The sequence below is a fragment of the Psammomys obesus genome, unplaced genomic scaffold (assembly GCF_907164565.1).
Source record: "Psammomys obesus unplaced genomic scaffold, mPsaObe1.curated_primary_1811, whole genome shotgun sequence".
NCBI lineage: Eukaryota > Metazoa > Chordata > Mammalia > Rodentia > Muridae > Psammomys > Psammomys obesus.
In genome coordinates, this window is record NW_026596162.1 from 2,812,956 (window position 1) to 2,837,526 (window position 24,571).

Genomic DNA, 24,571 nt, shown 5'->3' on the forward strand with positions numbered 1-24,571 from the left:
ATATATATATATATATATATATATATATATATATATATATATATATAGAGAGAGAGAGAGAGAGAGAGAGAGAGCGCTTGGGAAGCACTTCCTCAATGGCAGAATGACAACAATAATATTAGGGGAAAAAAGACCAACAGTTTTAGAACTCTAGTAATGAACATAAAACTCTCAATGAGCTGAGCAGCATGTATCCAAGAAAATCATGTCATTCTTGGTAAGAGCTCTTAACCCTGTCTGGTTTTATTTATTTTCATCTCCTTTTCCCTATCTCTACGGCAATCTTGAAAATAGCCTCAACAGCTGTGAAAGTTTATGACCTACAAGCTCATTAAAGAGAAGAAAAAAAAGAGGGTTGAACTCCCTCAAAGATTCTTCTACTCCCATTGTTACTGTTTCGCTTTTCTAGAAACTTCTTGAAAAGTTTCAAACTCAGGATTTATTCTTATTCTTTTGACCCAGTGATCACTTGGCATAAATAGTCCCGCCCATAGTCTGGGCTTTCTGCAACAGCTAGAAGCAATTCCTATAAACTTTCCTCCTTACTTTATTTTTCCTTCCCACTAAGTACACATTAATTCAAAATGGATCCTAGATTCAGGTGTAAGTTATAAAATTAGAAAACTTAAAAAGAAAGCAGAGGAGCAAGTGTTTGTCAGCATGAACTACATTATCTCTTATATGTACATGTGGTAATAAAAGTACAAGCAACCAAAGAGAAAATTGTAACATGGTTTTCATAAACAAACAAACTAACTAATTTTTCTGGTTTAAAACAGACCATTAGTGATGGTCTGGTTTAAGACAGCCCAGAGATTAGGAAAATGCTTGTTTGCATCCACAACATGTAACTAACAGCTACAATGCGATGATTGACAACCCAATTTTAAAATTGGACAGGGGTCTGAATGGCTATTTTTGTTTAAAAAAAAAAAACAGTAAAAGAGAAAAGGCATTCAATAACATCAGTCCACAAAGGAATGGGCCTTTAATCTGCCATTCCAGTTATGGCTGTAACAGTTTAAAATAAAAACAAAGTCCAGGAAAATTATCACTTTGGCAAGGATATGGAGAAGTTGGAACCCTCATATTCTGTTGGTAGAAATATAAAATAGTGGGGATAATTTGGAACTAAGTTTCACAGTTTCTCAGTTAAAGGTAAAGCCACCATCTGACCAAGCCTCCCTAGCTGTAAGTATATTCTAAAAGAACTAGAAACATATGTTCTCACAAAGACTTCTACATGGCTGATCAGAGTGGCAGCAGAAGCAATTCCAATGGACAGCTGATGACTAGCTAAATAAAGCACGCTTTGTCCACACAGGGAAATTTCATTCATCGGCTAAAAGGAGTAAGTCTCGGCACATGCTCCAATGAGGATGAACCATGAGAAGCATCCTCTGCGGAGGGAACCAGACAAAAGGTCACACATTGTATGACTCATGTATATGAAATGTCCATACCTGAGCACCACGACAGAACAGAGAAAGTTGGTAGCCATCAGGGGCTGGAGGAATGAGGCTTCATTTGGGATTAATGAAAATGTGCTAGATAATGAGAGTTACCCAACACCGAAGAGAGTAAAAATACTGAACTGTGCACTTCAAAAGAACAGATTTTATATCTCTGTGTTACCTTCCAATAATGAATATATATTCATATATGTAGACACACAAACACACACACACACACACACACACACACACACACACACACACACGGGGCATTCTCAGTTTAGGTCCATGGGGTTGTAATTCAGTCTGACAGCTGGGAACTTGGTTAAGTTGCCCATCTTTAGATGAGGACAATAGTAGAAACGTTTGGAAAGGCTGTTAAAGGACCGTTAAACAGGCTATCACTTAGAGCAAGCGTGGACACTCAGAAAGTGGCTGAGTGTTTGATTCTTTGGAGGTAAGTTTGCAAGTAACTGCGAGTCTTTGTTGAGCATGCTGGTCCATGTTCAGCGCACATTCCCAGTCTGCAAATGGTGGAGCTCATGGGCTAGCTCCCGCTGATCGTTATAAGAGTGAGTTAGCCAAAAATATGGGTGAGAAGATAATGTTTGAAAACAAACCTCTTGGATACAGTTTCAGAATTAGGAACTTGGATGCATGGTGAGATAATTTTACAAACTCTCCAACATCTTTGAGTAGTTCAGTCTATATTCAGGATTTTTCTTCTATACTATTTTATTTGGAATTTATTTTCAGATCATTCTATTTTCCACAGTGATTGAAACTGAAGATGATTCAGCAATATAGGAGTCCAACCTATAGGAATATATAGCACGTCTAAGCTAATGTGAAGGCAGTACGGCCCGTTTTAAAAATGTGCCTGTGGAGTATAGAACACCATGTAGGTGCAACGGACATTCGAACTATTGCGGGATGAGCACCCAGGTGAGAGATCCGGACTTTGTGCTCTGCCAGCACTTGGTGGTTAACACTTCCGGTGCACAGAGAGATTTGCATTTGGAGGTTAAAGCAGAGGCAACAACAGTTATACTCTTTCTAGAAAGTTTTTAAGAAATGTTTGTTTTTTTCATTTTTTTTTTGTTTGTTTGTTTTGTTTTGTTTTAGATGCACTGGAGTTGGTTAACCAATTGCAATACATTCTCATGCTCCTTCTGCTCTGCTTCTTTCCTCTAGGAAACTGATGTGAAGCCAGTTCACACAGGGGCCCCTATGTATGAGCCGGCTGGCCACAGCCTGGCTGCGTGCATGCTTGCAGCCCTCACACAAAGCAAGTGACAGACAACATTGAACTCTACAGGAAGGGTCTGGATAGAAGAACAGCATAACTTATTAAACTAAAGCTATTGTTGAAGCTGGGAAGGACTCTATAGCTCATTAATACTGAGGTATTACATTTGCATCTGAGGCTGTGAAAGTCTTGAGATGGTGAGGAACTTGTCCAAGGTCCAGGTAATTGGTGGCGGATCTAAACACACCACTTTACGCCGTGTGTGTTCCTGTGTGTAAGAAGAGAGGGAGGGAGGGGAGAAGGAGAGGGGGAGAGAGAGAGAGAGAGAGAGAGAGAGAGAGAGAGAGAGAGAGAGCTTAACTTATAAAACAATAGATTTCCATATGGCTCCTTCTGTTTTCCAGGCAGACTAGAGACCAGTGACTCTTCAGGAACTGTCCAGGCCTCCAGTGCCAGACTGAGACCACCGAGTCATCCAGCATCATGGACTCAGCAACTGTTGAATTCTAAGCTTCCCCAGCACCCACATGACCATCACTGGACTACCCCGAAGTGCTTTTGCTGCTTTGTAAAGTCAACAGTGGTAGCCGAAACCATGGTTAAGTTGTGGGCTGCCTTGCTTCCGCTAACACAGCGAGAGGGCTGGAGCAGGGCAGGAGTGAAAGGTTGCGATCTGGACAATGAAGAGTCAAACTGTTCAGTAGGTGGTGAAGCCGTTTGCCCTAAGAGACACTCTGGGATGATGTGCAAGTTGGAGCCTCTAAAACAGATCAGAGGGCAAAGGCTGGGTTTGCCTCAAGGAGGCAGAAGGTATAACTAACTGGCCAGCACTAACCGGAAGAAGGAGAGGTACCTGGGTAACACCATTCAATCTCAGCCCCAGCCAGCAAGAACTATCTGCTTCTGCAGGTGCAGAGCTGGGGGCCATTATCTCTCTTAGGGAGGTGGCATGAAGAGTCAGAGGCTCTTGCTGGCATGCAGGAAGTGCTGCGACGGCCACATCATGAGAGCGAAAATGTTACTATGCCCACCGTCATAATAACAATCCACGATCCCTGTGTGCAGGTCTATCCTTGCCTGCCTGACTGCCTGGTCCCTGAAGCAGCTAATGTCTGGCCATTTCAGTTCAGCCCTTGGACCTTTAATAATGTACCTCTGGGCTGCATCTGTGGACTAAGGACATTTCCTGGGGCTTTCCATCTTTGAACAGCACAGCCAGAAGCTTGCAGAAGGATAATGACTTTGACTCCATGGCCACTTCCCAGGAGAGCAGCCTTGCTTCCCTGGGCTTAGAATAACGCCCCCCTCCTTGGTTTCTCTGCTTCCCAGCGGATATTATGAACCTCCTTTTATTTTATGTAGGGCGTTCTATGTACGTCGTCTCCTGGGGAACACTAGGGAGCATCTCAAGGGGAGCAAGCCTGATTACTTTGTCCTGTAACCTCAGCACCTGAAGTTTGGACATAGTCAGGTGCAGTGAGGGTTTATAGGATGAAAAGTGGTATTTAGTCAGTTAGCATTTTGGTTAGCATTTTGCTGTTTTCCCATGCTTCCTGCATACCCTGCCAGCTGCTGAATGCAGGCAAACAAACAAACAAACAAACAAACAAACAAACAAACAAAAATAAGAGACCAGATAAGAGACCAAATACTGCTTCGCTGATGGAAGCTGCATTCTGATGGGGACTAGGCAAGAAGGGCACAGTTTCCCACTCAGAATCATCAAACCACTCTCTACTCATTCCAGCCAAGGGACACTTGAGCAACACTTGCACAGAGCAGGAGGGAGGCCCCTGCCGTGAAGTACCTTTTATGACCCGGTAAGCGACACCAACTCAGTCTTTTAAAATTGTTTCCAACTCCACTGTGACCTGCAAAGAATGAGGTGGCCAAACAGCCCTTGTAAGGTGCAATGAAACTGTCATGTCCGCAGAGCATGAATTGACTCTCCTTCCTAGAGAGGCCTTCATATTCCCATAATGCAGCAGTAAAGTGCTGGGTTAGCCATTTTGGCAAACTGCCTATAATAACTCACAGATCCCCTATATGCTCCACACCGGAGTATCTACCGGAGGGGACCTAAGACAGCAAACAGGAAGTAGGAAGTTAAACTACATGTCCTGTCCTTGGTGCTCCTTGTCACACCCCCTTGCTCACTCCCGAGCCAGCATTATGAAAGGCCCTGCTGCTCTGGCTCCTGATCTGGGCCCTCATAAACCTGGCTGAATTCTGAAAGGGAAGATGTCGTAGGTCATAGAGACCTCAAATGGCAAATCAGCTTAGCACAGATCGCTAACACTGGAACCTAAGTGTCAACAGGATTGAGCATTCATTCTTACAATGTCCTTTCCTTAAAGAGTGGAGGGCTGATGGTGAGTACAGGAGTGAAGGGTCAGGCTGGGGTGATATCCTTTGATAGGAATGTTGGAGCCTATTCAGGGAGGTAAGATCATGGGGTTGGGAGAGGGGGAATGCTCCTCAGAACTTTGTTAGAGAACTTACTGGGTCAAAAGTGACCTCCGAGGAGTCATCTGATGTGCAGTAATCATTCCTACCAATGCTTTAGAATCTGCTTAGCATCAATCTCTTCCCTCACCCCCCAGATCAACCTTCCTTCCTACCGATGGCAAGCACTTCCTTCGTCAGACCTGCCATTAGCTAATATAGATTGAGAACACTATACCAGCACCAGAGTGTCCTGGATCTCTTTGGATTTGGGAACATTTGCACACACATAATAAGGTATTTTTGGAGGTGGAACGCAAATCTAGACTTGAAATTGACCTATATGTCATATACATCTCACATACATTCAGAAGTTTGATTGTGTGTGACGCCTTTCAGTGTGCTCTGTTTTGATTCTGACTCCCATGAGAGCAGGTGTGGAATTCTCTACACCTGAACTTCTGGATTTTTGGAATACTTCGGATTTTGGGTTGAGACATGCTCAGCCTGTATTTTTGCCTAGATAACCCCATTTCATTATTTGTCACAGCCACCCCACTAGGAAACGGTAAGTGCTAGGGTGGTGAAGATCCTGAAACACAGACAAGTGAAGTCATTTCCTCAAAGCCAAACAGCAAATAATAGCCTAACCCAAAGCTGGATGAGGGTGTGGCTGTGTATGTGGCTGTGATGACCATGGTCTGGCTTCCTAGAACACACATAGTTTAGGAAGCACAACAGTGTTTGTGCAGGCACAAACGAGAGTCTGCCTTTTCTTTAAAAATACCCCCAAAGTCACAGAAGTATCGGTCATCGCAGGACACTGGGCACCCCTCTCTTTGGAGTTTGTCAAGGTACTCGGGAGGATGGCAACATATTGCTTCCCCGAGACTCCAGCTGTGCATCTAATAAAGAAGGCGATCCCGGCAGCCAGTGTTCATTAGGCACCTGCTCCACTCGGCTCTGCGCTGAGTGAAATAGGGAATTCTGTCATTTCTACTTTCGAGAAGGAAAAAGGCCCAGAGAAACTCTGCTGTGCTCAAGGTCACACAGCTGGCTTGCAGTAGAGCCAAAACCCTAGGTTCTTGTCCTTGTCCCTGTCCTTGGAGTCTGTATGTCCTAACTTGGGGTAGCATAGGCCACTAGTCATCATATACCCAAATCCCTGAGCCTTGGAGAAGGACAGAAGAGCCTAGGTCACTGTGTACCCTGGGGATGTGGCAGTCCAGGCCAGGATCAAGATCTTATGTGCTAGGGGGAATATTGAAGGCAGGCTCTGAGACATGGAACAGAACTCAGAACAATGTCAAAGACAATTGGATGATAAAAGCAAGATCTAGCCACTCCTTACCAACAGCATTTAGGGCCTCATCATACTATATGGTTCCTTATAGGGGACCTAATATGGGGATATTTGGATCAAGAAGCTGAGGGACTGAACTTGCCTATGTAAAGGTATCGTGTGTGTGTGTGTGTGTGTGTATGTGTGTTGCCATGCTACAGAGAAAGCAAAATAATTCTCATTCTGCCATTACCATCAGCAGTGGGCTTTAGGGGCTGATGTTTTGGTCTGTTTTGGCCATTCCAGACAGGCAGTGCTGGGAGCTGCAATTCCACAGGCTTAAATGGCTCTTTAAATTGCTGTTGGGTTTCGATGGGCCAGGCTTTGTCTAGCCCATGCCCTCCAGCATCCTCTCTCAGCCCATTGCTTCAAATAAGAGGCTCTATATTTTATTCATAGTAACCTGCTGCTGTGAGTTGGGGGACACTTCAGCCATTTGCCTTTCACCATTCTCCAGTGGTCACTTACAGGTCCTAGTGGGTTAATGCGACTCCAGAAGTCAATCCACGCCCACAACACAGGTTTTTCAGTGCTTCTGACTTTCAATTTCTCTTAAAGATGCTCTTGTAACCTCCCACCATCCCCATTTGGGTGCCTTTACAACCTACAGCACTTTAGCTTTATGAACTTGGGAAGAACAACTACAAGGGACATGACTTTGGCTTGAAAATTTCACCCAGTTCAATGCCAGCTCAAATTACCTTCCAATTTTGTCCTCTATAGAATGTCCTAAATATTCTTTCATTTGGACTCGGAGGAGTTTCACCTCACATACGGGTGCTGCATTGGACTGTTGGGTTCTCCACAAACAACAATTTCTTTGGGCTCTCACACTACCGTAGGGTGACCAGCATCTAGTACTGCGGTCCAGGGTTAAAGATGCATGAAGCTGGCCTGTGGAAGAATGTCACCTTTTCCCCATCTTCATCTGTAACTGGAAACTAGGCATACAGTCAAAGCCAGTTTCAACACTATACTCAAAAGAGTAACTCTGTATTTCAGAAGTAAAAATAGGTGGCATGAAGAATCGGAGATGTTTATTGCCAGTTTACGAGATAGGTGACCTTGAGAAAAATCTCTTTGGGCCACAGTTTCCTCATCTGCAAATGAGGGTTCTTGTGTCATTCATGTGATATTACTGCAGAACAGGTGAGACTGGTGCAGAGGAGACTCTGGGCACATATGAGTGCTGGCTGCAGTTCCACATCAACCACAGTGTGCACCATGTGCTCTGGAGGAACCAGCCCAAGTATGTGCATTAGCTATGCCCATGGCTGGCTGTGACAACTGTTCTCAAACCGATAGGCGATTGACTTTTTTCACCATGGCCCAAACTGTCTGCTCATTTCCCATTTCCCATTCACCACTTAAAAAGAAATTCTGTGACAATAAGACATTTATGCCTATGATACTGAAATGTCCTTAAAATGCAAGGGAGAAGCACTTGGCGATGTCTGTCTTAGAACTCCCATGGAATAGCCCTCTTGCTTGACACCAGCCCATGCCATTGGAAGTCAAACTCACCACACTGAATCCTTGGTGAGTTTGGTGCTCACATTCCCATCTTCTTCCAGGAAGATGTCCATTTGCAAATTGGCATCATTGTCATGGGCTGAGAAATAATTGGTAATGACTCGCGCCGGGATTCCAAGACATCTTAGAACTGTAGGTGAGAACAACCATTTGAGACACCAACCCACCTAACAAAACAAAATGAAAACTCCTTTTCTCTATGAGTCCTCCATCCCAACCTGGAGAGACCCTTCTTCAGATGTTCCACACCCCAAAAGTGCGACTTGTTCAGGCCCCTGAGGGCTGGAGAGAGAACGTGTGTTAGACTCTTGGGAACAACAGATGGTGCCAACAGGATTTCTAACAGAAACCCAATAGCCCACGCAAATAGTTTAGTTCTAACCACGGGTTCACCAAAGTAGCAGTAATCAATCCTCTTAAGAGGGCATGTTCTTGGAAGCACAACTTATAGAAAGTCTGTCCTAAGGTAGGATTGTACAGGGCAGGTCCTCGGTGGGGCATGCTACTTCCGGATGAAATTCGCTCTTGTACCGCTCTGTGCAGGGTGACACCACTGACTCCTTTTACTCATTACATAATGAATTACCCAGGTGCATCTCTTGCCATATGCACCTATTGATTAAGCTTAATCCAAATGCTCCCTCTGGCTCCCAGGCCACCAGACATCAGGGCTCATTGGAAATAATTCAGCTGACAATTTTAAGATTAATGACTTGGCTTGCCTTCCCCCCTTCCTCTACATCAGAATAATTTAGCATTTTTTTAAACAAAGACAATCCAGCCCTTTCAACAGAACAACCTTGGAAGTACAAATATGAGCTTAGCGGATATCAGTGTCCTGTCCTTTAAATGACTTGGCCTCCAGCACCAAACAACAGGGTGACAGCCACCACTGGCTTGTCACTCCTACATTCCTCTATTCACCAGTATAATGACTGACACCCACGTTCCATTGCTGGTGAACTGTGATGTATATTTCTGGGTATTAGTTCACATTATTACTGAAGGGGACTTGATGAAGACTGCCTTACTCATAATTTAAGAGAGCTGAAAGCTGACTTTGGGGTACCAGATCCTCCTGCCACCAACTTTCCTTCCTGATTTGCTTGTATTGTGACCTCTTTATAGCAAAGATCTGCCTTTGCTTAATTTGCCACTGAAGCCCATTCTGAGGCACAGAGAACCTCCTTTATGCAAACAGCATACGTGGATGTAAGGTTTCACTGTCTAACCTGGTTCTGAGCCTAAAGGTATTGGGTTATAGCAGTGGAATTTTAGGTGTGAGGAGGACTGAGGTCTTTTACTGTTTCCTGAAATGAGTTTAGGGGTATGGCTTCCTTTCTGTGCCATGGCTTAAACATCCCAAGGAACCAAGATGCCCTCCAACCTTCAGTCACTACAAAGCTCAAATTCCTATCTGACATAGGACAAGTCTCTCAGAAGATAGTTGCTCCCAGAAAATGAATATTCTTTTTTTTTTTTTTTTTGGAGGACAATGCAGCCACTTTTGATGAATATTCTTTTAGTCCTCGAATATAGTCAAAAGGTTCAGAAAATATTTTTATTCAGGTGACATTATAGGCAATCACAACAAATGAAAGAAAATGTCATTTCTGTTTGTGTGGAACAAGATTAGGTAGGCCCTACACTCTTACAACTTTGTGGTAAGATAGGCGGGTCTCACATTGATTTTAAAAAGTGTCCTTTCCCAAGCCTATACCCCCCAGACTCTCATTGTTAAAATTTTTTATTAAAAAATGCTAACTAGGCAAAGCACTCTTTATTAATGAGCAGGCAGAAAGGACATCCTGACTTGAACTTAATGCTTCTCCAAGGTGGTAGGAATGTTATGTGAATGAAAATCATTACAGTTGGTGAAGACATAGTGAAATGAATAGCCTTTTAAAATATTCACTGAATTAACTGTAGCAGTGCCTGGGCCAAGGAAGGCTAGTGCTACTTGGTAAAATGATGCATAAGACTAAAGAGAGTCATTCTGATCTCATCTGTTTTGCTCTGCAGATGGGATGTGTGTGGTCTAAACCCAGAAGCAGAGCTGGAGAAGTGAAGATGCTCACTGGGAACTGATGCCTAACTGATCAGGCTCCTTGAGACATGCAGATGAAGAAGATGAAATGACCTGACTATACCTTTCATATCTAGGACAAACTTTTAAGTACTTACAAGACGTCTCATGGATAAACAAAGAAGCATATTTATATAATGTTTCAAAAATCATAATATGCCTTACCTTATTTTTTATTATTTAACCTTTAAAAGAAATGTTTAAAATGGCTCACACTTTTCCTATTCTCTTCCTTAGCTTCTCCGACCCTCTATTGCTCTGGGTGTCAAATGATGGATCATGTAGGAAACAGTCTATCATTCTTCCCATAAAGATTCTGCAGTCAGAGAGACTGTGAGCATATTTGTCCCAGAACAATTTAATTATGCATTGACGACATCCCAGAATAGTCACCCATAAATTCTATAGAGCCAATGGGAGCTGTTAAGTCTCCTTGCCAGGTTATAGACAAATTGACTTGAAGTTAAATTTCTGTTACATTAAATATCATTATTCTACTGGATACTTACATGTGTTAAAGACACCAGCAAAAACCCAGCACTGGCCATATCGGACTGGCGTTTCAGAGCTCTTGTATTCTAGCAGAATGTCAACACTTCCTGTCCAGGCTGATGGCGGGATGCCATAGGCGTAGACATTGTCCCACGATCCAACAATAACACCTTCATCATCCTTGGCATTCACCTAAATGAGGCCGTAGGAGGTGGAGAAAAAGAAAAGTCATGTAGAAGATCCCCTCATCCAGACTGGCAAGGGGCAAGCTGAGGCTTCCAGTGTCTTCTGCTCGTCCTGCGTGGTGAAAACACTTCCCCTTCCTGTTCAGTTTGTCACGCTATCACCAAAGGTAACGATAAACGACTGAACTGTGCAAACAGAAGGCCTGATGGCCAAGACTACCTCAAGGGTAGTTGCGTGGTGAGTAGAAAAAAGTCTTCTTGATTCGGTTTGAAAAATATCTACATCAGGTGTGTGGTTTGGCCTAGAATGACATAGGGAAGACAGGAGAGGGACTGCAAAATGAAAAGCTGGGAGGGAATCTTGTACTGGTGAAAGGTGGGGCTCAGCTGACAAAGGGGAAATCATAAGTGAAAGTGGGCTTTTACTTTTCTGGTAAGGAGTGGGTGTTCACAAACCGCCAAGGTCAATACCTATTGCCAAGGGCACCACTAAGAGTCAATAGGAAGATGGATTCCCTTGGATAATGTAACTAGTTACTTTTTAAAATTTCACTAAAGGAATACTGTTCAGGCTGGGGAGATGACCGAGTGGGTAAGAATGCTTGCTGCATAAGAATAACTACGTGAGTTCAAATCCCTAAAACCTATCTCAAAGGTCTAAGGGGGGGAAATGATACAGCAGGACACCTGAGCGATATCCTCCTCTGTCTTCTCTATGCACATGTGTGCCCCCGTCATGTCTGCATGCAGCAATACACCCACGCCGCACACGTTTACACTACCCAGAAAACACAAATATTCTTTAATGATTTTAAAGTGACTAATATGCATACATACGCATATATATTTGAGTTGATGATCAAACTGGGCCTTGTATTGGGCACGTACTTTACCATTGAACTACACTTGAATTACTACTTTTATAATTATATTAAAAGGTTTTTTCAGTTTACCTGGAAGGTCTGAGATAGTATGATTTTAGGATGGTAGAAACTCAAGCAGATAGCAGCAATTTAGAATGTTTGATGACACTTTGACACTAGAGTAGAAACATCTAGTATACCTAACATGAGGGGCAAAACATAGTTCCTTAGAATATATAGATGTTTAGAAATAAAACAAAGGCCAGAAAGTAGTGATATTTATTTGTTTGTTTGTTTATTTATTTATTTATTTATTTATTTATTTATTTATTTATTTATGTCACTGATGGATCTATTTCTTTTGGCCCATAGCTTTCATCTCTTTGTTGCCAGAATCCAGGTGAGGAACAGTGGGAACTCTTTTCAAATTGGGTACTACCTCATAATTGGCGTGACAGTGATTTTGAATACTCAGTGCGTGGTCCAAGAATCAGCAGTAATGGCACCCTCTACGCTCATCAGAGCATGATGTCAAGCTCTTCCCAAGCCTGCTTAAAAGGAATATGTACTCTAAAACACAAATCACAGATAGTTTACATGCACATCAGCTCGGAAATGTCAGTCTGGGTGATAGTGAGAATATATTAATTAGTTATCGAAGCCAAATACAGGCTCTGAAGCTGTGTGCTTAGATTAGGTAAGCCATAGAGGAAATACAGAAATATAGTGAGTTTCTATGTCTCTGCTGCCTCATGAACCAACCACATAGCCTTGGCAACCAGCCGGACTTCTCCATTTGGCCTGCTGTGCTTGGCTGGAAAGGACAATTATTCTGAAATATTTTAAGAGTTCTTTGAAAACGGAGATTAAATCTGTGAAAATATATCTTTCTAAATTCCAGAAAGTCCAAATAAAGAGCTGGTGCTCCTTAGTTATTCAACAATCAGGTCTATTTTCAAAAGCCATATAGCATTGGATGCTGACTATGCATAAGGCCTTTTCCTTAGAAGCCAAGCAAGTGGGAATAATTTTTGACATGATGAAGACAAAAGTGCATAGAGGTAGAGCGGGAGTTCAAAGGAGAGGCGAACCAGTTGGGTTGGAGGGTAGTCCTGTTCTCTGGGGTTTGGTAGAGGGGATGCCATTCAAGCTGTCCAGAACGAGTCAGCCAATAAGTGTGTGATGTCATGAAATAATATGACAAGCTCGGAAAACTTTGTATCATCATCATGTAAGTAGTCAGTACCAAATGAAATGCTATTTCCCCCTTTTGACGTTGTGTCCAGTGGAGCTAGAGTGAAGACTCTTATACAGACTTAGTTAATTCATTGAATGTGTATGGGGAAGGGTAGGTGGAAATCTTTCATGTTTCTGCCAGCAAGCTCAAGGCTTTGATGTGAACTTCCTTCAGCCAACCCTTCTGGCCCTATTCTTGAGCAGTGCTTGTCCTTGATGGTGAATTAAATTATCAGAAAATCTGTGCCTACTATGGCGGAACGCAGGGAGCACCTGTGGTATGTCTTGGTCTTTGTGGAAAGGCAGTACATTATCATTGAAAAGCAGAATAGAGTTTATGGATCCCAGAGGTAAAAGTCCCTAAACTGCGGCTCTGATGTCTGATTTCCAGATAGATAGCTGTTAAATCGAAGGCTACTAATAGCATAAAGTGGAACCCAATCAGCTGGGGAGAAGAGTAAGAAATAAATAGCCCTCTTCCTTACAGACCTTTTAATTGTTAATGCTGAGTGTTGCCCCTGTTGCTAGATAAATCACAATTCTCACTTATTAGCATTTGGCCAGATTAGCTACTGTGTTCTAATTAGAACATTGATTTTTAAGGAGCTCAGATACAGAGCAAGATGTGTCTTCAACGACAGATGAAAAGGGTTAAAGTAATAGCCCCTTCTAGACAACAAAATGTGCTAGAAGGACAAGTGAAGGGCATTCTGGGGCATTTACTTGTTAGAGTTGGTTATTATAGCAACTGATTATATAAACTCAAAGTTAGCCAGGGGTAGAAACAAATGTCATGGTTTTGGGTCTTTGGTGATCCAGCATACAATTGGAACCTGGGACTACAGACTAAAAGCGATCTTTAACATTAATATGGCTGCATTAAATTTCCATGCCAAGGACTGGAGAGATGGCTCAGAGATGAGAATAGTGATTGCTTGTCCAGAGAACCCAGGGTTTGATTTCAAGGATTCTTTCAGAGAATCTAATGCCCTCTTCTGGTTATTGTAGGCACTGCATGCTCACAGTGCACAAACATGCAGGCAAAACACTTAAACACATAAAATAATTATAAAACACATTTAAAAAGTTAAATTTTCATGTCATCGTGCCTACAAAATTGGATAAAAGAAAAAAAACACTCCCAAAGTTACTATCAGCAACATTAGTGGTATAAGATAATTTGAGAAACTCCAATGCTCAGTGCCCAAAGCAGAAGGTGTCTATGAAGTGGCACAGGGAAGCAGCAGGGCTCAGGTTCCAATTTAACCACTGGTTGCTCAGAAGCCAGACAGCTGAAGCAGCACAACTCTACAGTTTTTCATCTGCGTTTTAAAATCTGTAATTACAATGGTTTCTTTATCTTGTTCTGACCAAAGAATGGAGCAATTTCTGTGGAAAAATGGGTGGGGAAGGGTCACATGGCAAAACAGGCAGATATTTTGTGACTATGATATAGAAACGATAGAAAGCCCAAGAGTGTCTCCTCAGGGGAGTTGGGGCCATGACTACATGAAAGAAGTAGCAGAATTCTTTCCTAAAAGAAGGAGCAGAATGCAGTACTCTAGAAAGGATGATCCCTCTCCTCAGCCCATCTCCTTTGCCCCAGGGTTGCTCATCCTTGCTCCAGTCCCCCAATGAATTTCAGAGCAGACCATGAGGTACATTGCCCTAAGAACTGTATGTCTGTGGAGAAATGAAATTCATCTTAGGGTGAGAAGAGCCAGATTTCACCTATCAGAACAAATAATATACCCAAAGGAAAACTGTGTATAAATATAAAAAACAGAAGACCTAGTAAATAGGGTGAGAGGAAGAAAGCAAAGATCACACATAGCAGAAAACCAAGGAGCATTTTCTCACAGTCTATAAGGAGATCACTGACCTAAGGGACAAAATGGATGACCAAATAATATCAATTCAAAAATAATAATGCACCATTAACTTCAAAATACAGAGTAGAAAGCATTAAAAGTAAATAAATGACATCAAAGAGAAATGATATAATCTAAAAATGTTAATTAAAAAGACAGAAGTTATTAGAGAGAAGCTAAGAGGACACAGATGACACAGCACAAAGGTAATGAGTGTCCTTAAAGCAGAGAAGCCTCAAAATAGAAACCAAAGGTGTGACCATAATCTAGAGCATTTGGCTTAACCACAAGAACACTGACTCCACACAGAGAGCCATCCATGGTCCACAGGCCCCTGACCTAGGAATAATAAGCAATTTAAGTTTTGAATAAAGAAAATAATTTCTTGGTTACCTAGACGAAATAGTGCAAATCAGTAAATATTGAGGTAATCGGGCTGTCTTCAGATTTCTCCAAAGTACCATTCGGTGCAAAACATTGTCAACCACAATTCACATAGTCCTGAGAGATAGGTGTCTCAAGGGTGTAAGGCACAGCCACGCTGTACCAGAATAAGGCCAAGCAGCATAAAATTTCAGTTTTGAAGGATCCCAGAGAACACAAGAATCATAAACTCCATGAAAATTACAGTTAAGCATTTTTCAGTTAAGCTACAAAAATGAGTTTAAAAGCTTGTAAACGTAGGACCAAAAGTTTTTACAAGGAAAATGAGATGAGAGTCAAAAGAGAAAATGCTAATGACTTGGTGTGTTGGTCCTGTAGTTAACTGACACCATCTAAAATTAAAATATAATTTAAAGTATATAATTACTTTATGTCTAATTGGTTTCATAATTTGAACTAATTTTGTAAGAATCTGTTAGGAAATGATATATCTAATTAAGAGACATTTATTTGAAGTTTTAACAGTTTCTTCTGCAGAATTTAGTGTTTTTCTTCTGCTAAAAGTAAGATTTAATACAATTAAGTAAGATTTCAGTATAATTAAACATAATTCTTTAAATAGTATGATGCCATTTGGGATAAATACAAACAAGTGGATCAATGGAACACAACAAAGAACACAAAAATAAACCCATACAAATAGAGTTTGCCAATTTTTTTGGCATAGCTGCAAAGGGAATTTTCTAGACCAAAGATTTAGTACAACAAAGGCAAATAGAAAAACTGGGTATCATACAGAAAGAGAACCTTAGGGGCTCAGGAAGGCTCACAGGACTTACAAGACTCACAAGGCTGAAGAGACCACCCATGGGTTGGGTGAGCATCTGAAAACTATACATCTGATAAGGGACTGAACTGCCAAACATAAAGATAAAAAAAAATTGTAGGAATGAGAGGAGGCTTCTCACCAAAGAGCTGCCTGCACGTTGTTCAGGGAAATCCTATACCATGTTGGTGAGTTGTGAATTAGCACAGCCATTTGGGAGGGTAAGACGGAAGTGCCTGAAGGAATGACCACACAGTGTGTTAATTCACTTCCGGGTATGTTTGCAAAAGCCTTGACTTCAGTATGCCAAAGTGGTCTCAGGCCATCTTCACTGCACCACCGGCCAGGATGCTGAGCCATAGACTTGATGAGCTGATAGGAAGTGGCGGAGTAAGCATATAGGCACAAGAGAATGTTATCTGGCAATAATTCGGTAAAATGTGGGAATACTGCTTTAATTTTATTCTTTAGATTTTTATGGATTACTTGAATTCATTTTTGAGAATATATATATAGCTTTTATTGCTGCCTTTTTTCTTCTTTGCTTTTTTTTTTTTTTTTAACCAAAGAAAGGGCTTGTATAAAAGGCATTGGAAGCAGGGACATTTACAAATGAAAATTCAATTACAGATTTCTCCTTAATTTTAATATTTATGTTTTCTGTGGTATTTGCTGAAGCGGAGAGAGTGATTAAAACTCCCACCAAGTGTCAGGGAAGGTGCCTAGTGGGGCTATTACTCCAAGTTCATGGCTTAGGTCTGAGGGAGTCCTTAAACTAGGTTTGTTCAGCAAAGGGCAGGGCACAGAAACAGTGCTCTGTAAAGGGTGGGGGAAGAGACTCAGCCATCCAGGAAGTAGACCATCAGGGGGCTGTGTGATGTGGGTTTTGTTTTTTTTTTTCAGCTAGTTCCCCTGAATTGAAGCATTGTCCTTGGAGCAGTGGTTCTCAGTCTTTCTAACGCTGTGACCCTTTAATACACTTTCTCATGTGGTGGTCACCCCCAACCATAAAATTATTTCACTGCTACTTCATACCTGTAATTTTGCTACTGTTATGACTCATAATTTAAATACCTAATATGCAGGATATCTTTTTTTGCCATCCCTATGAAAGGGTCTTTTGGCCCCAAAGGGGTTACAACCTGTATCTTAAGAGAGAACCATTACCTTAGAGAGAGAAGGGACAGCTTCTACGATTCATGAATCTAAGCTCAAAAAAGTTACATGACTCAGAGCTACCAGGTAGGGCTGCCTGTGAGTCCTGAAGGGAGCTCTGAGGATGCAGCTTCCATCAGCCCTCAGCCAGGCTGGGATGGACTTCACAGCGACACGCTGCTCTTTAGTCATCCGTGTCCCTGCAGAGAACCCCAACGAACACCCTGGTTTACAAGCTGGACTGGACTAAACAGTTTCTCTTCCCAGGGAAAGTCATCAACCCTGGCGAATGTTCAGGGAACATGGGGCCTCTTGCGTAGGAAGCTCTTTGTGACCAGGGAGGTTGCAGAACTGGCCATGCTTGGTCCTGGGGAAGCACAGCTGAAAACGGTGGGCTGCCCCACTCTTCAGCTTCACACCGGGCAGAGCTCCACTTTAGGGTATGAAAAAGCTCACTGTCTGTACCACTCAAATGATAGAAAGAGGGCTGTGAAGTTCGAGCATATTTTAACTTCAGTACTGACGAGGGAAGACATTTGACATTTGTGGCGTGTCCTCTTCCCTGCAGCCCAGATTTTTCATTTTATACAGCTACAGTTTGTTTTCTGTTTCTTTTTTATGCATGTAAAGGGACCTCTCTTCTTTAGCATGTACATTTTATACGGGCTATGATGAAATGACTTTTCTCTGTTATAAACCTGTTTTATTCCGTTAAATTTCATTGTTTAAAGTTATGGTCTAATAAAGGCTTAGGATTTTGTAACTCTTTTAGAAAATAGTTTTATACGTAATCTTGCCTACAGCTTCTCAAACCAGTGAATATGAATCTGGGACAACATGAACGCTTGTAAGGAATATATAGCTACATTTGGGAAGAAAAGAAATGATTTGAAGTAAAAATTCTTTCCTGGTTTTGTAAACCACAGGTCCCCCACAGCCTTGTGGTGACCTGTCTTAGGTGTAGTAGACCACCTGTGCCCCCCCCCACACACACACCGAGGGCTTTGTCAGTGAAACTCAGTAGCTGCTGTATTGAGAGCCACAAGCGTCACCTGTTCTTAATAACAGCTGCTCCCTTTTTTGTTTATACATTTGTATTCAATTACTATTCCCCCTCCCCCCCCAAAAAAAAAGCAAGAGAAGAAAACAGGTTCTGTAAGCCCCATTTATCTGGGAATGTGGAGATCTGGTTTTTTTTAATGTTTTTTTTTTCCCCCAAGTTACATGGTAAGGGTGGGAGGGGAGATGAGCTGAAAGTTCTTAAGGGACTATTCCATGGGCAGCCAACCCTACAAATATGCCCAAGAAGGAAGAAATAGAGCTGCAGGGATTCTATTCAACCCTGCTTGGAACTCTCTGGCCTTTCATGGCACTTATCAATGCCAGGTTAACATTTTATCTGAAGGAAAAGAAATCCCAGCACTACTTTGGATTTTCACAGCCAGGGTGGAATGATGGGGGGTTAATTAGCTGTTTTCTGCCCAGGTGCTGCTGTAATGTTGTACCGCCTTCCTGCAGTTCCCTTCCACACGCCAAGCCCTTCATTTCATTACCACGCGTGTGCCTGTTGAATGTGTAAAGCCTGGCTGGTATCATGGGGAACCTTTTCCCTGTCACTGTGCTATATCCCTGCTCGGCTCACACAGTGCACTTTGCTTTACACTGCTCGTCTGTTTACCACAAGGTGCCATGTCATTGGTTTGATCGTCTTTGCTCCCATTACCAGATTTCCCGTGCTTGCAAAAAAGAAATCACCATATCAACTTGAATGCATTCCTAGGGCCACCAGTGAATGGCACTCAGAGAGTTCTCCTTCGTGGATGAATGTGACATTACGCATACGGGTTTAATATTTCCTTTCTATACCACAACAATGGGTTGGTTAGAATGCCGATGACATTTTCAAATAGACAAATTTCTTTCTCTTTTGTTTTATTTTTGTTTTTGTTTTCCAAGACAGGGTTTCTCTGTTTAACTTTGGCTGTCCTGCAACTCACTCTGTAGGCCAGGGTGGCCTTGAACTCACAGAGATCTGCCTGCCTCCACCTCCCGAGTGCTGTGATTAAGGGCATTCGCCACCACCACCTGGCAGAAGTAGTTAAATTTCTAACACTATGCAGAAGTGCTAGCAAAAAAAAAAAAAAAAAAAAAAATCAAGGGTGGCCAAAATGATACTGGCGGAGCAAGATGAAGGTTTCTTGATGGGATAATTTTTCTGTAGCAATATAGTAACAGACTCTGTGCTGTCCTGGAATAAGAAAGACAAACAACAGGGTCCACAGTAGCTCCACACTCATCTGGTCATTTCATTTCTAATTAAGCCCCCACATCAATTTGAAAGAGGCAAGTGAATGGCTTAAACAAATGGTGCTGGAAAAACAAATAAAAATTTGTGGGGAGTAAAAACCTTTGACCCTACCTCATACGTCATTGGAAAACCTCAAGATGGATTATAGGTCAACATGCAAAAGCCCAAGTCATAAACATTTCCAAAAGAAACACAGGGTAATATAGTTTTGTCCTGTAAAAATCGCCTATGTCCTGGACAGAACTATTTTTTAAAGCAGTTTAAAGCTGGTAGTGTGGCCCAATGGTAGGTCACTTACCTAACACTCCTAAGTCCCCAATGTGATCCCCAGTACCACCAAGTCAAACAGAAACAGATTAAAATTTGGACTTTATACCATTTTAAATAATGCTCTTATGAACGAAGCTGGCAAGACAGCTCAGTGTAAAGAAGCCAGTATGGAAGCCTGGTGACCCTGGCACCCACATAACAGCTGCAGGAGAGAACTGACTTCATAAAGCTTTCCTCTGTCCATACAAGACCATGATGCATGCCTCTCCTGCTCTCTCTCTCTCTCTCTCTCTCTCTCTCTCTCTCTCTCTCTCACACACACACAGAGGTCTGGTGGGAAATAACCTCTACATGTATCTGAGACGAGCCATGGCTTTAGAATAGACACATAACAACCCCATCTTTGTAATTAGAATACAAATAACCCAACAGGAAAACAGGTGCAGGCCTGAAAAGACATCACAGCGGGGGAGGTCTGTGAATGGGCAGAAGCCTGTGAAAAGGTGCTCAGCACTACTGAACATTAGAGAAAATAAAATGAAACAGCAACTGGCTACGTTCACACTGAGTTGGGTAAATCTAAAAGACTGGAATCACCAGGAACAGATGCGCCTGCCATACATTTCTGGAAGAATGTAAAGCACGCAACTATTCTGTACGACTAACAGAGGGGCACCCCACAAAATCAAACGCATGCATATTCTGTAAAACGCACTCTCACGCGTGTTCACTCCACACGTAGGAGAATTTGCGCGTAAGAAGATGGAAGGCACTGTGCAGGCTGTTGAAAGAAAACTGTCACTAATACCCCAGTCAGCTGTGGGCCCTGTGTGTATTGATACCAACTAGATAGGCAAGATGTGCCCACGGGTGCCCTAGTTCCAGGCCTGTTATGGGGTAATGGACCATTTTCTGATTGGACTTGATGTCTGCTACACAGAAGGGAATTCACGACTGGTACTATAAGCCTGGTCAAAAGCCCGTCTCTAACCTAGAATCCATCTCCGATTAATAACTGCTTGCAAAGGAAAAATATTTTATCTCATCTCATTTATTACTGTTGTTGTCATTGTTGTTATTTAGATGCCTGAGAGATAAAAATTTGTGTGAATTTGGGTGGGTCAGGAAGTAGGGAAGGACCTGGGGAGAGTAAACTGCAATCAGAATACACTGTCTTAAACAAACAGACAAACAAACAATTTTCAGTTAAAAGGAAAGCCAATGGCCGAGGAGGTCACAGGCCCTAGTGGGGAAGCCGCTACTGCTGTTTTGCTAAATGTACTCCGTGTGCCTGTCCAATTGCCTTCTAAATACCTGTGTGGGCAGCATAGACTAATGCTGTCGGCTTTAGTCAGAGAAGCTTCTCCCTGCAGTGCTCAGTGATGACTGCAGATCTTGTAACTGGTCAGAACACAGAGAATAAATGGATGTTGGGTGTTCAGCCACCCAGGGGCCATTTCTATTGTTTCCAAGGCTAGGGGAACTTTAGGAAAGAATGCACAGAAAGTGTAAGAGCCAGAGGAAAGCAGGCAGAGGTGGGAACTGACTTCCACGCGCCTTAGGGCTTTTGTACTGTTGAACTCATAGCTGCTGCGCAAGCTCTGTGCAGTGGGCCTGCCAGGATCTTGTCACGGGACCGGGAGGGTCTCATGGGATTCCACCTCTCCCTGAGGATTTATATGCAGATGATGGTTGAGGAGTGAGACTTTTAGTCCCGTGATATAGCCACTGACAGGACATATGCTCCCGTAAGCAATCTCCCGCCCACACTCTCGTAAACAACCTTGATTACACACATGAGAACAGGAGGGGAGCTACTTGGGAAGAGAAAAAGAATTAGTGGGAGTTGGAAGGATAAGAGAAGGTAGTGGGAATGGAGATGATCAAGCTGTTTCCTATACATGTATGAAAATGTCATAAAAACCCTTCATTATGTATAATCAATATATGTGAACAAAAACCTTTAATGAGAAAAGACCTATTCAGAATGTTCATAGCGGCTGTGTAATAACCCCCAAATGGAGTCATCTAGAAGGTCTATTAACAGGCAGATGGATAGAGAAATCGTAATGCACAATATAATAAAATTCCATTCATAAAGGTAAAGACTTGTGTGACAATTCATGGAGCGAATGAAGCTAATCTCACCTCATCTTCATGAATATGTTTATGTGGGGTTCCAAAGGAGGTGAGTCGTACCCTATGCAAGAGCATAAAGTGGCAATTCTTGGGGTGCAGGCTGATCAAAGAACCACAGGGAAGTCCTGGAAACATCTATATATTGTTAGGACTGAGTATCATTCCCATAAACATCACTTATATTTATACATTTGATAGCTACTCTTTTTACTGTATATAACTCTTTCTTTAATCTAAAAATGTTTATATAACCTATATAACTCTATAATAAAAGACATAGCTGACCTACCTATTATTAGGGTGTGTGTGTGTGTGTGTGTGTGTGTGTGTGTATACCCTAACAAGGGTAAATACTTAGATTCATTTTCCATAATAACCATTACATTACCATAGGAAATTATTAGCTTGTGTCTTACTAATTGAGGAGTTTCATTTGGCTACACTATTTCTTACTATCTATGTGTGAAATTACTTAATATGGATGAAGAGGGAAACTGAGTTCTAGCTCTCCAGCGGGTTTTTTTTTTCCATCACCATATTCCTACAGAGCTACAGAGCTATTGTGCTACAGAGCTGGTTGGCATAGAGAAGTGGTTCTCAACTTCCCTAATGCCGATACCCTTTAATACACTTCCTCATGTTGTGCTGACCCCCAGCCACAAAATTATTTCATCGCTACTACTTCACAACTGCAATTCTGCTGCTGCTATGAATCATAATGTAAATATCTGATGAGGCGATTCCCAAGGGGGTTGCAACCCACAGGTTGAGAACTGTTGGTTTAGAACAGTTGTCAAAAATATTCAAATGAAAGAGATATATGTGAGACGGGAAATGTAGAGAAAGAAGCCAGAGAAGGAGACAAAAAGAGAAGAAGATGAAAAGGAGATATAGAGAGGGCAAAAAGTGCCTGTCCTAAGAGACCCTTAGGCTGTGCTGTACTGTAGCCATCTGTCCTGGGGATGTTTGTCCCAGGAGATGAGAACAGCTCCGTCTGCACAGCTTGGAGGGAGTGCTGAAAAGCAAGCACCCGTGCTTCAGAAATAGCCTGTGTGATTACAAAATAGATGCTGTGTTGAAACTCATTCCAGGAAGCAATTCAGGGGAAGCAGACATTTAGATTGACTATGATTATCACATTGGAGAGATAGCTTGTAATAAATGTCTGTTTTTCTCCAAAAATATGGGACAAACAGGCATAAGAAATGTAACCTTGATAATTGAGAAGCCAAACTGTTTGCCCACAAATGGAAACTTCATTACATTGCTGGCTTTTACCACAAGGGGAAAAAAATGATGTCTGAACAGTTCACTGTCCCTCCATGCCCCCACCTGAAGGGAAGGAAGGATTGACTCAGATGGAGCAGGTGACAGGAATTCCATCTTTACACCAAAGGAGCTCTTGTGCTATGGACAGAGGACAGGATGAAGGACAGTATAACATCACCTCCATAACTATGACCTTGAATAAGGTCAACTGACTTGCAATGCCTCACCCTCTCCCTATGCACATTAGTTATTTAAGGAATTGACATGTTTTCTACAAGTAGTTATGCAGATGGGTTTTTTGTTTGTTTGTTTGTTTGTTTGTTAGAGAAAATTTCACTTTTCTGTCATGTTTCTGATAGATTTGTCATTTGTTAAAAATCTTCAATAAACAGAAATGACAGTCTCTGGTGATGAGAGGCACCTGGTGTGTTTTGTGGAGAATGGAATTATTCTTCGGACCTCCCTGAATCACCCAAGTTTCCTTGGTCATTCTGGATCCACAGGGGGCCTTTTACCTTTAGGAAAAATTCTAATTTAGGATCCCACCATGTTGGAGTGCTATGACATTCTTCATTAATGCCAACCAGCAGATTCCCTAAAAATTGCCCAATGGCTGGGTTGTGCCCTCACTGTAGGGTTTCAGAGGCTATCTATGAGCCTGCCATTTCCAGCCATTTTCAAATGAGTAATGCCTTTCCTGATATTTATGTGCATGAACCGTGGAGGTAGATGATAGCAACAGAAATAGAAGCTGATAATTTTGAAGGCATAGCACTTTGGACAGTGTCTCAACTCCTTCAAGGAGCCGTTTTCTAGCACCGTCCAAGAGACTGGGAATTTGCAAATGAATAATGAAGTGATGGGCACACGATTCTTGTAACACCCCCATGGAAGCTTTACCTCCTCCTTCTCGGGGGTGGCATGGACTCACATCCCTGTGTGTGCACTGATAATCTGGTAGTAATTTCCCCCACCACCACTGGAAAAACTGGCCAGGAACTATGTAAATGGTGAACAAGAATAAGGAAAATATGAGTTTTTACTTAATCATGCTTTTTGGTAAATGAAGTTTTGTTTGTTTGTTTGTTTGTTTGTTTGTTTGTTTTAAAGAAATAAGGTATACAGGAGGAGATGTGAAAAAGGTCTTTGGTGGTGGAGGGGTGAGGACAAAGACCATGGGGTTTCTCTGCTACAATTCCACCCTAAGAAAGGGACTTTTGTGTGCTTTATAGACCAAATTTGAGTCTTTCCTTGTACAAATCTAAAAAGTCAAACTGCAGAGTTGAAGTTTCAAATCTCAAAATGTGAGGGACTGTGCAGTGGCTGTTTGTATATACGGCTGGAGAATAGCTTCTGTACAGCTATTTTTGACTTTACGGTTTCTTTGGAATGGCTCAGGTGTAGAATCCTTAATTTGAAAAAAAAAAAAAACTTAAAATGCAATCTGAATGTTTGTGATTGAGG

The 24,571-nt window shown here is 42.1% G+C and overlaps 1 protein-coding gene across 1 annotated transcript in view; it reads right to left on the bottom strand.

Moving 5' to 3' along the window:
• Positions 1-24,571, bottom strand: part of F13a1 (coagulation factor XIII A chain) — a 175,253-nt gene that overhangs the window by 76,470 nt on the left and 74,212 nt on the right. Inside the window, exons 7-8 of the mRNA XM_055595172.1 lie at positions 10,619-10,793; positions 8,015-8,153 (exon numbers count right to left, since the gene is read on the bottom strand). Of these exons, the coding sequence (XP_055451147.1) occupies positions 8,015-8,153; positions 10,619-10,793 (314 nt within the window). The remainder of the gene's footprint in view (positions 1-8,014; positions 8,154-10,618; positions 10,794-24,571) is intronic.